Below are 13074 nucleotides of genomic sequence, written 5' to 3' on the forward strand. Positions count from 1 at the left end.
AAAACTCCCTTCGCTCTCTCTCTAAACTATCTGAACAATCAACAAGAAATTAGCTAGCTGCCACTAACACACTCCTAACTGCAATTCTGATCTGGTCCCTGTGCTATTCCAGCACCTTTGCTGGTTGTTGTGTGAGTTGCAGCTCGGGCCATAATGAAAACTTTAATAAAAATTTAAAAACTACTCTGAATCATAAAGTTCAGGCCAACAGTATCGGTATTCGGTTTGCATGGTGGACGGATGGATATAATTACGTTAACTAAACTAATAAAAATGTTCAACAAGGACAACATAATACACTAACCTTTTCTGCTAAACATTTACATTTACCCCGTCAACGATTAAATCAAAACACTTAAGTACTGCGGGGAGTGCGGGGTGGGCGTTTAACTAAAGATTCTCAACAAAAAAAACATTCTGTCTACGTTTGTTACTTTCATTGCGGAGGGAATGTTGTTTAGGCACCTGTTATCGCTAGCCCAACTCTTACGGCAAGATTAGGCAGCTTGCTAAAGCATTGTTTGCGTTCTCTGTTAGTTGGGAAAGAAAGGAAATACTGCAGCCCCTACCCATGCATTCCACGTCCATGCCTCATCAATAGGGAGAGGAGAGCTTGTTATCACACACAGGGAGCATTACACCGGAAACTACATGGTCAACATTGGTGTTAATCGGAGAGAAAGCGGTAAAGGTGTTTAAGATAAGACAGCTCGGTTGTACAAACTCCATACTACTACCATACACGTCTAGCGACCGAGGGAGCGAGCGAAGGAAAAAAGTACCCCCTTCCCCCCCCCCCCCCTCCCAGCGGGTTAGTCGTACCGTTCGGAAGCCGTTAGCCAATAGAAGAAGTAAAAAATGCGTAACTTGCCTCGCGGTTTGCACTTCAAGTGGTACTCTACGTACTGGCAGGGGCACTGAAATGCGCGACAGTGCCGGGCCGGGTCGGTTTGCGTGACATCGATGAGGCCACGCATCGCCTCATTGCCCCACCGGGACGCGTAACGGAGCAGCAGCAGCATTCCACGTTCCTGCGAAATAGGGGAGCATTGGGTAGGGGAGACACGATGAAGTCAAGGCTGAGCATTTGATGGTGCTGGGGAGGGAATGCCGCGTTACGTTTGGGAACAGTAGTAGTTATAGTAGTTATAGTAGTAGCAGATGTGGATTAGTAGAGTATACAAAGTTTGGTGTAGAGATGGTTTAAATACTCTAAGGAGAACATAATTAGCAACCGATCAATCAAACCGAGCCGAGTGCGCATAAACGGATGCGTGTGACCAATCTACTGATTCCTCCTCCGGGAAAGCATAAACTAATAGTCCTACTGCGAATGAGAGGCAACTATCACGCTTACAGTTCTAAAGCAAAACCCGCCACCGATTAAAAACAAATGCCCAAGGCACTCACTATACAGCGCTCTTACAGTCGAAACGTAATTGTTCTTTTCAATACTTTATGTACCTTCAGTTAAAACAAAAAATCATCTAAAAAAATGGCCCATTTCCACAACTACTCTCTCCATCCTATCCGCACACAACAGAAAAGGCACGCTGGGGTCTTTAAAAATCAAGTACAGTGTAGTAGCAGTAGCTTCCTAGCTAAGAGATTGCAGATTTGTACTCGTTTGTAAAACAAACTAATGCGCGATTGCGTCCCACTAACACACCAGAATAAAAAAAAACACGCTGCAATTAGCTTAAGCTACTCATATTTGGCTTCTATTACACTTCCCTCCCCTTCCTTTCGCTTTCCCTATCCGACCGCTCGAGCATAACCCATCCCCTTAGGCACATTTGGCTAAAAACATTCCACCCCTCTCCTCCGAATCCCCCCTCTACTACATCATCGCCATCATCCGGCCGACGGTCGGTCAGAAGTGGAAGCCGAGGCGGGCAAGCTGCACCCGAACCGTGGCACAGCAGATCCGTGGATCTTCCTTCGGTTTCTTCTGCAGCAGCACCTCCTCCGCGTACTGGCAGGGACAGTAGGCCGTCGGCAGGTGGCGCGGTGCCGACACGATGGCATTCTCCTCGATCGTCCAGTCCAGCCGGCGGCGCAGATAGTCCTTGCCCCAGCGCTGCAGGTACCGCAGAAAGATGCCCTCCGCTCGTCCCTGCGCAACACGTTAGTTGATCGTTCGGTGATCGCACCACAAATGAAGGGATGGGTAATGTGTGTTGTTAGAGAAAGTTGAAACGGGGGTTTTTCCAAAAAAAATTAAAGCGCAAACGGAAACGGAAACAAAGGCACATCCACGGTTGTGGGATAAGCGAAACAAACACACGCACTCACGTACAAAAGACACACACACACAACTTAAGATTAAAGGTACATTTACAGGCTGTTCAATCAATTAGAATTTAAAGTGCACAAGAAAAACTTGAATCGATAATAATTACAGTATCCCACAAAGCAAATCTATTAAGAAGCTAAGAAAAGGGACGAATAAGGATCAATCCTCTTCTTATAACCCGTAACTTAAAAACACCCCTCTATATTCTACAATCTCACACACACACACACGCTCACACACACGGACAGTCAGCCAGTTCTACCCCACACCTACCTGCTTCCGGGACAGACGGGTCGTGTTCGCACCCTGAATAACGATATCGTTGGTCGCCACGTCCAGCCGGCTTTCCCAGCCCGGTTCGATCGTGTTGCCGTTCTGTTCGCTGCGCTCGATAAACTCGTTCAGATAGCTGATGCACTGCGACGGCTCAAAGTACAGGAAGCAAAGGTTCACCTTGTGGCACGAGATGTGGCCACGGTCGTCCAGCGCGAGCAGTATTTTGTGCCGGATCAGCTGCTTGTTGACGCGTGCCATACACCGTTCCAGTCCGCGGGCCAGCTTCAGCTTTACCCACATGCACAGGAAGATGGCGGCCGCGTTCAGGAACAGCCAGGCGACACCGAGCGACAGCAGCGTAATGCCGTAGAAGCCCGAGAACAGCAGCCCGATCAGGACGATAAAGGCGAACAGGATCCACACGACCAGCACGCGCTTGTAGCAGATGTTGTACAGCGTGAATCGGTAATCGTTTACCAGCGTTTCCATTGCGTGCACGTACTCTTCCACCGTTAGCTGGGGGAGGAGTGGAAAAAGTGGTCAGTTTCAACTGAACTTCATAGACTTCCGAAATACTCTTGCTTACCGTCAAGCCTTGCGCCATCAGTTCTTCCGGTACGAGCTCCGGGCGGAACACGGCCGGTGTAACCCAGGGCCAGCGGGTGTTTGTTGGTAGTAAGGTAACAATCACATCTCCATTTGCTAAAACAACACACAAAAGGATGTAACAAATTTAAATTCAAACAAGATGAGCTTTAACACTCTCTATTTGCGCACACTCACCGAATCCTTCCCGTACGCGGCCCGTCGACAGCTCGATCGTGCGCATCGACTGGATCGGCTGTACCACGTTGACCGATTGCTTCGGAATGTCTATGACGGCCGGTTGTCATGTTTTGTTGACGCCGCTCAGGGCACTACCGGCACCAGGGCCGGGAGCCGGCTTGCTGGCACCGTGGGCTGGCTGCTGCTGCTGCTGCGTTGGTTGCTTTGGTGTGCTAGGCGTTCGTGTGTCAAGGTTGACGTGCACCGTTTCCGTTGGCAGGACAGCTGGCGGTGCGGTGTCGGGTGATGTTGCCATCGACTGGCGGTTACTGCCGGCCGCCAGAGGATGTTGCTGTTGCTGTTTGCTTGCCGACGCCGTTGGTGGCGGTGGCAGTGACGGTGAAGGGGACTGTAAAGAGACAACACGAATGTGTTAAACGGATTGAAGGGAATTGCTGTGACAAACAGGGCCGATCCCAAATGAACTAGGCTGTTTTATTTTAGGACATGATTTTGTTTTTAAATTTATCAAGTTAAGCGTCGTGGAGTTTGCTAAATAGAGTGGATATTCACCATATTCGATAATTAATGTATTTTATTCACACCTTTCTTTAACCACAGTGTCTAAGAATTAATTTATCTAAATAAGTATGGTATAACTGAAGCCTTCATTGGCAAGTTGCTATAAAAAGTTATTAAAGTTGTTAAAAATATTGTCAAATATCTACTGCTGATTTGCATTTCATGTTTTACTAAGAATAATTAATATTCTTTCACTTTTGAATCTTTTGGTTGTTGGTATAAAATATGAAACAATTCCTTATGCTCAATTAATGAATTAAAATAGCTAATAAAACTAATTATTAAAGCCATTTTGTTATTTTAGACCGTCCCATTCGTTTGTTGAGGTCGTTCATCTACTTTATTTGTGAAACAATAACCTTAATTATATGTGACTGTCCTATAATGGTTTTATTTGTCTGTGACGATTTTATTCCACCCAAAGTTGGGAGTTTCTTTTTTTGTCAATATGGTAGCCAATTAGTTGTGGCAAGCAAATAAACATACTAAAGAGTTATAAAACATATGACAAGTTCAATTTTCAATAATATAGTGCGTTTAATTTCAATAATTCAATCAAGATCAAGATCTATAAAAACTAAACTTTAGTAAGAAGCTATGTTGGTGTCTTGAGAATACACAGATGCAATTTCGTTACTACTAATAAAAAGAAACTTGTAAACAATCTGTTTTTACCATACTGGAACGAAGATTTGTTAATTTTATTTCATAGAACATTCGTGAATTCAATCTCCGTTTGAATTGATCCTTCCATACGAAAAAAGTAAAAATCCTGATATGGACAAATCAATCATGTCACTAATAACATAACCAAGGGGTTAGGGTTGTTGCACCAAATAAGAAGAAAATTCAACTATTCCTTCCGAATGGTCCTTTTCATGAACAGATTACAGTCCAAAAATATTAAATAGTCTCAGGTCAACGAATATGCAATATTTCTTGCAGAACTTTTAATTTATAAATTATTCAATCTCTCAATCAAAGAATATAATTCATGAAAAAATAAATTGATAAATTAAATAAATAATTTTTCCCCTCTTTGAGTATAACCTTTTTTTAATGTGTTATACCTTGTGACATAGTTACGAATCTGTTATATTACTTAAAATTGGAAATTATTTCCACGCAATACTGATAAAAGTGCGGGGGAAAAGTGCAAGAAGCGTTTTTTCCACGCATTATCCATATAAAACTACAGCAACGAATTTCTGTTTGAAAGGAAAGACCTTCTCGTTTGCCGTGGGAACGATTCTACGATTGGCCGGCTGCCAGACATTGTACAGCTTGGAATGCCATGTCTGATTCACTCGGAGATGCTGGCCAGTAGTAGCAACGACAAACAATAGCTTTAAAAACTGTCGTGGAAAAAAAAAATCCCCATTTCGGCTCAGGTTTACCGCCTGTTTTTGTAAAACAATTCTGTGGATATTTGCAGAACAGAATGTATAGAAAAAGCATAACAAAAATATACATATTGATGTTCAAAATAACAAACATAACAGCTACGAATAGTCTACACTATTTGATAAACTGTGTATTCTGAGTAGAAGAAAATGATTCTTTTATTACCTCTCGAAGTGATATTAAACTTCAACTCGAACAAAAGACAGCAAATAACGAGTCTATAATAATTTACTTAAACCATTCAACACAACCACGCAACATGCAAACATTTTCCACCACATAGACAGCAATTTACCCCCTTTTCTTTGGGTGTGTCATTGGGTGGTGTTAATAGGAGAAGAAACCGAACACCCACCACCTACAACGTCTATCACACAGGGTGTCAATTGAGAACTGATTGCAAAAAACACACAGTGCTGAACGTGCACGTTGGCCAAAACAACCTGAGACGAGTGATTCATGTGATCGTTTTTCCCCCTCCTGTTTAACCACGAGCAGATAACACAAAAAAAACACACCTAAATAAGGAATGTTACGGGTCTTTTAGTATGCTAAAGAGCGTCCACATACGATGGGTACCGATTGTTCTATTGTGCGGTAAAGGAAGCTGTATTGTTTTTGGGGGAATTTCAGTTTCAGCTGTAAGCCGTAAATGAAGAGTCGCAATGCGTAATGAAATTCCAATTACGACTGTGTGTGCATTTGCATTATTTTACGGTTGGCGGTTTCAGCCGCTTACGTACGATAAGCATGGCTGCATATCGCGCCCCATGATAAGGGGCAACACATCTTTTGTTTCAAACAAACGATAATGTGCAACAATACAAGACACTTTCAACCCAATTGACAATTCAACTTTAGACAAGGGACATATTATAATGTCTTAATAATTAACAACAAAACATAGGCGATTTGTCAAAAGTTAGCAATAAATCTCACATTTACAGCAATTAGCATCCGGACAGTATTGGTCATAAGAGTCGATGGCATTCGTCGTGTCGGGAAAGTGATTCGCTTTCCGCCTAATAGGCCCATTAAAGCTAATTGCCTTTACCATCATCGAGACCAAACCGGCGTAACATAATCGAGAATCCATAATACCAGCGTGCAAGCATAATGACCACAAAGCTCCTCTTGGCATGTGTGTTTGTGTGTGTATGTGTGTGAGTGTGTCCTCCTTTGTGCTATTTTTAAAAGCAAACTGTCCACCAAAAATTAATAGCGTTGAAAGACAAATCCCCATTCCGTTCCGGTTTCCGTTGGCATGCATGCGAAAGCCCTGGTGGAGAAGCTTCCCCCCCCCCCCCCCCCCCCCGCTCCAACGTTGTTAGATCACCATTGCGAAATGTGACATCATCACATGGGGGTTAGGGGCTGCCGTTGTTGGCAGTGTAAGGTTGTATGCTTGCAAGGATATTCGAAACCATGCGTCCTGAATACGTATATGTGTGCGCAAACAAGCCCCCCAATTTGGTCAGTGCGATAGCATAAGCGCAAAGGGCATGCTTTCCTTGGCAGCGCAACAACTGTAACATGATCCGTATGAGTAGGTCATAAAGGTCGTTCAAACAACGACACACACACACACACACACAAAACACAAATTTGTGAAGCCATCTTTGCGCCCTCGAACTACATCAGGTGCTAACTTAGCCGTCCCCTATTTTCCGGCCACTGGCGATGACGATTGATTTGCCCTCTTCTCTTCGCGTCTTTGCGTCCATTGAAGCGTGAAAGAAAACTGTACAGCAGCAATCGCGCCAACACGTGACAACCTGTACGGTCGTGATGGTGGTGGTGGTGGGGCGCGCCCATGGTGTGCTACGATTAAATTGTAATAAACAACAAAAAAACAGACAACCCCCCCCCCCCCCCCCCTTGGCAAGGCGGTGAGAAAAGCGCCCACTGACAGTTTAATACACACACACACACACACACACACACACACACACACATAGTAGAGCGTGAAAGACGTGACCTACTAAACACTCTACAGGGCAAATGTGCGATTGTGTGTGGAAGGGGATGTTTGGAAAAACGGAACAACCTGCTATTGGGCCTGGGGAGGAGGGTGTTGCGGCATGAGCGATTTAAAGCTCGCCCCTTGGTCTGGTCCGCGGGCATGTGCGCTACGCTGCGATTGGGTGGAAAGGGTGCAACACAATGACAGCACCGGGCGTATGGCACCGTGGAATGCTGCTGTCACCAGCGACAACCGCCGATGGCACAACAAAACCGGATAGAATTGTTGTGCCGTTCTAGGCGGCTCACAAGGGAGCTCCCCCACACGCCAACACACAAAGCGATGGACGGTGGAAAAACAGAAAACACGTGTGTTAGGCTGTGTAGGTGCACCACGGAATACACACGTTAGCAATGCTTAAATATTTATATGTGTTGCTTGGTTGAAAATCGTGGATGAATCACAAAATTCTACGAAAGTAAGCTGCTCCATGGTGAAACGATAATTTCCATAGCAACCATTTCTGCATACATAAAATCTTTGATTCTTAATTTATTGCCTGCAAAAAATTCCTTTCTTCTGAAATCCCTCACTCCTTAAAGTATTGTTAAAAAAAAGAAGTAATTTAATATTCTCGACCTCTTCCAACCGCAAATTTATGCAAAATTGCGAACTTCACTGTACGGTATCCGCAATATTGACTTTATTGGAGCCACTAGCAAGCGAGAGAACGGAACAGTCGCGCCTCTGTCACACACAAAGTGACACCCTAATACTCACGACCACCCCCTCTACCCTCCTCCCCTTGATGCTCATCATCGCGCAATAATAACCCTCCCTCTAGTGCACAACACCACCAAGGGAAGGGGTATGTGAGGCGATGAATTTTGTTTAATCAATTGTGCGCGCCGAAAAGGTGGAACCATTCAATCGGAAAAAGCTCCACCGTCAAACCGGGGAATTCTGGGGGTTCGTCGCTTATCGCCATTTTTTTATTTCTCATCTTCTCTTTGAAAGCCACGTCCAATGTGCGATGGGAACGGTTTTTTTTATCCGTTTAGCTGTTCAAATTCCTTTTCGTTTTTGGATGCGAGCCCAAACCCCACCAAAACCCCCTCCAGTTTCATCGCCATAGCTTACCTTGCTCGGAACCGGCGCTCCGCCATTTTCCTCCTCCTCGAACTTTACCCAGTTGGTTGTCTTCGCGGCGGTGTCCACTCCATTGCTGATCCCCGACAATGGGCCCATCCCGGCTGCATTGTTGTTCTGGGTGGCTCTCGCTGAGGGTGACGCACTGCGGTCATCGCTTGGCTCACCAACACCACCGTTAGGCTGCTCCATCGCCAACTGCGTTCTTCTTTCCTTCTACGCGCTATTTTCTCACGTCGCACCCGTCTCCAGCTTCGGTTCGGTTGGTTGGGAGAATTTTTTAACTCCCCGCTTCCCGCACAACTGCTGCTGCTGCTGCTTTTCTTTTCCAATGCTTAACACCACCTCTCGCGTGCCACGGCAACACACAAAAAAACGCAACGAAAAACGCACTTTACACACCAATCGGGCCCTGAAGGGAGATGTGGCACAACGGCACAACGCACTGGGATGGGAATGAAGAAATTCCAACCACACACACACACACACAGACACGCGCGCACGAACACAAACACCCTGGCGATGGGGATGCGATGGGGCGGTTTGCGCTAGAAGAAGAACAAACACGCACCACACACTGCGGACGGGGGTTGTCTAACGCGTACACCAGCACACATGTGCGCAATCCCAAACGACAGGGTGGTAAAAAGGTAGGCGGACGATGAGGTTTATTTTTTCGATGAATGCAAATAAAACCGCTTTTTTACCGCATTCAAACCATTTCTTGCCGATGGATCACGAGCGGGCGATCACGAGGGCACACATGAAAACTTCACCCCTTCGAGCGCGCACACAGACACACAGACACACGCACATTGACACGATTTCGTGATCGTCTAAAACCACTATTTTTTTCGCTTTGCTGGAAACCTGCTGCTAATGCCAACCGGAGACGGTGTATGATGATGATGATGATGACGACGACAACGATCAGAGCGCAGGCCGCGAGCGTCTCCAGAAACCGAGACCAAACACCGGAGGCGAATGGAGCGCTATGAATACTAATTAAATTTAATCTGTATACGTGGAAGCTTGCTCCGGGAGGTTGTGCTTCAAAGAGGCTCTGGCGGGGCCTAGGTGTACACCGTTCCAGTTGTTTTCTCGAGGAAAAGTCGCCAACTCGCACCGTCCGACGTCATGCGTACCCGCGCTTACCTGACACACTGCGTGCAAGGAATGAATGGAACGGGAAACGGCATATTCATGTTGAGCCGCGTACGAATCCATTACGCGAGAGAGAAAGAGAGAGAGAGAGCGGCCGAGAAGGAAAAAGAGCGATAGAGAAAGCAAACGAGAGAGGAAGTAAACCGAAAGAGAGAGAAAAAGCATTCATGCGGCAAGATGCGGTTGCTTGTGTGTGAGAGAGAGAGAGAGAAAGAGAGAAAGCGTGTTTGTGTGCGAAAGAAAGAGAGAAAAATGTACATGTTGAAGCGTTTGAAAACCCTGCACTACCGCCCGAATGCATCACCTGAGCGACGACCGTGCAACGGGGTGCGCGAATGAGCGAGAAGGCACATACAAGTCTGGTGTGGTGCATCAAAACATTCCACTGGGAAAAAGGGGTAAATATTCTCTCATTATTTTCTATTCTCGCCCGTTCTCGCTCCTTCTCTCTTCCCCATTTGTTCGCGCAACACTGAGAACACCTGTTTAAGGGTGGTTTCGTGGGGATGGAAATTTTTCATCCCTTGCAACGCGATCTTAATGCATTTGTAAAAGCGTTGAAGGATTTTCTCTGATTCTATGAACCCCATTTGATTGGTATAGAAATGTTACGTTTTTTTTATTTTCGCTCTGCTTCGTGTGTTAAATATTATACGTTATAAAAATAAATATTCTTTTAGTGCCACTGGTAAAATCACGGGCTTTAAAATAATGGTATGACTTTTTTTCCGTCGAATACTTTTGATCCAAATGCATTAATATTAAGAATGCCTTATTGACGGTGGAGTACGTTACTACGTTCGTATTGCACGACACTGTGCTTTGGTGTTTCGCCCCTGCCGTACAGCATCGGTGTTAATTTTGTGCACGCTTTTGTAGCAAACTGAAATTAAACCATTCTTCCTAAATAAACCGAATTATTAATCAAAAGAAACACGATACGACTGTACCTTGAGGTAGAACGTTAAAATAAAGGAAAATATGCCTTAGGCATTGATTCGATATCGATACAAAGTGCGAGTCCGCGCTCGTTATTAAACCACATTGAACAGCAGCAAACGGGTCAGCATCGACACGACACAGGGCGTCTGTTTGCGCATATTGTACTCCGGCATGTTCGACACCGACTCGTGATCGTACGCCACCTTCTGCGTGACAAACGTGAGCAGCGTATTAATGTCGTACCTGTGCCCGTTTTCCTGCAACTCCTTGCACAGCTCGTTGATGAACCAGGAACCCTCGGTCGTGTTGCGAAACGCCATGAAGCCCGGGATCGTGGCGTACGCAAACAGAAAGTCAGCATGCGTAGGGATGCTGTACCGTGCGACGCCATCCTTCTGCACCTTTACGCCGTGGTCGAGCTGGTTCCCACGGCACGCCTGGATGACAAAAATCTTCGGCCGCCCGGCCAACGATGGACAGTTGTCGGCCGTGAAGAAGCTCCAGATGAGGGACAGTTCGTACGGTTGATCATAGGCGTACACAATGCCCCCGTCCTCGCCGTGCGTGAGGATAGCGACCAGGAAACAGTCACTGTCGCTGTGATCCATGGATGATACTACAAAAAAGGAGGTGCAAATACCACTTCGTTAACCAAATGCTGTCTCTGCGTTCCAAACGAGCAGCAAGAACCTTACCCTTCCCAATGACGGACTTGATTTCTTCCAGCTTAAAATCGGGATACACCTTCACATCGAATCGGAACAGCTCCAGCGTTTCCTTCAGCCGTTTACAGTCTATGGCGCTGCCTTCGCGCACCGGCAGACTAACGTTGCGCACGTTGTACTTGTTGTGCGAAAAGATCAGTGCCATGCCGCGCCGTTTGTGGTTCATCGGGTAGTAGGCGGCGTACCGTTCGATGACGTACGCGGGTCGGATTATCCCATTTGCCGTCTGTGAACCGCTCGCGATGGGCGAACCGTGCGGCATTCCTCGCGTATCGCTGCTGTCCTCTTGCTTTCGGCTGAACATTGCGCTGAAGGCTTTCGTCAATGGTTGCTGGAAGTCGGTTTAAAAATAAACATTATAATCATCGAAAGGAGATGAAAATACACACAAACAGCTGATACGCATCCCGCCACCTTGGATGCTTGCGTACGAAGAACAAAGAACCCATTTTAACGTGCACCGTAGTTGCATTTGCGCAGAACGGGGTTATTACGGAGGTTATTGTGCATTTTCTAGGGGGTTATTGCAATGCCATGCTTACCATTCAACTAAACTCGACAGCTCTAAATGGCACAGTACTCTTAGGTGGAAGCGTTTGAAATGTATAATATCACAACAATTAAAATCACTGGAAGATCGATCTTGCGAAGGTTTCCGGTGCGTAAAAACGCTGCAAATGCAATCAACGGGTTGAATACGGTTGAACACGCTGTGGCAAAGGAGAGCTGCAGCTAACGGCAACTAAGCCAGGGAAGGTAACTAAACTTACAAACAAAAATAACAAAATAATTTAGACACTCCGAACCGTATGAAGTGGTGTAAAATATACCAATGTTCGCTTTTTGTGACTCATCGGTTGGGCAGATATTTATTTACGCAAAACAACTTGCAAACGAATACGCTCCCGAACTGTCAGCGCACGAAGCAATAACAAATCACTATGGGCATGGTAAGAAAAACATGACGGACAAATTATTCGCACGTTTTATTGAAGCGCATGCTGCCAGAGATGCTCAGATAAGAACTGATTAACTCATTTCGGAGTGGAAATCTTTCATGATTTGTGCTATGAAAGACACCTTGGTGGCTCCTGAAATTGCGTACTGGAAGAGAAAGGAAACAAAATTTCAATTATGATAGCACTACCAAAAAGCCAAACATAACTTCTCATACCTGTACGATACATTTGTACGATACTTTACACACTCCGAATGCTTCAAAGAAAAATACTTTATAATCCAGCAGGAGCATTAGGTGTGTTATTCGTGTTTTGATCGAACTTGTGGTTTTATCCATGTGAACCGTATTAAGCAGCTGTGACAGAGCCTTAATCTCTCCGTTCAAGCACTCGCATGACCAGGTAAAGCTTATGAAGATGAAATGGTATGGCACCACATTTAGACAGAATACTAAGGAGGAAAAAAACAATTAATGCACTTCATCTAAAATTATGCAGCCCTACTCACGTTCAAAAGATGTTTCCATGATGGCTCGATAGCATATGATGATGCTAAACTTAAGGCACACCATAAAAAGGCCAAAAGAAAATTGATCCTGTATCTGAATGAATGCTTTCATGCACAGGAAGTAGCACGAACAGCATGCCCTCAACTTGTCTTCAGTCTCGAGGTCATGGTTCGTTCCTACCACCCTAGCATTCAGGCCTTGCACAATATCCCGGATGTCATCTTTCAACCGGTGCAGATAGCTCGTTACAATGCGCACGTATAGTAAAATTTGCAGAATTCGGTGGATATCAACGCTGCTCAGTAGCTCAAACAAAATTATAAAATCCATCAATGCTCCT

General features: G+C 45.4%; 1 protein-coding gene and 1 pseudogene across 2 annotated transcripts; both read right to left on the reverse strand.

Annotated features, from left to right (window-relative positions):
• Positions 1–1873: 1873 nt before the first annotated feature.
• Positions 1874–9625, reverse strand: LOC1279250 (uncharacterized; annotated as a pseudogene).
• A 568-nt stretch (positions 9626–10193) lies between these two features.
• LOC1279251 (caspase) lies at positions 10194–12192 on the reverse strand. Of its 2 annotated transcripts, none has more exons than XM_318945.2 (4): positions 12097–12192; positions 11809–12026; positions 11237–11597; positions 10194–11157 (listed from the first exon to the last, which is right to left on the reverse strand). In XM_318945.2, exons 2-4 carry the CDS (start codon positions 11809–11811, stop codon positions 10634–10636), a joined length of 888 nt encoding a protein of 295 aa, XP_318945.4. In that variant the 5' UTR covers positions 11812–12026; positions 12097–12192; the 3' UTR covers positions 10194–10633. The 2 variants fall into 2 exon arrangements, with proteins under 2 accessions (XP_318945.4, XP_061509622.1); XM_061653638.1 differs by having other exon boundaries at positions 11809–11937; positions 12037–12192.
• Between the last annotated feature and the right edge of the window lie 882 nt (positions 12193–13074).

Source organism: Anopheles gambiae, chromosome 3 (genome assembly GCF_943734735.2).
Source record: "Anopheles gambiae chromosome 3, idAnoGambNW_F1_1, whole genome shotgun sequence".
In the NCBI taxonomy this organism is placed as follows: domain Eukaryota; kingdom Metazoa; phylum Arthropoda; class Insecta; order Diptera; family Culicidae; genus Anopheles; species Anopheles gambiae.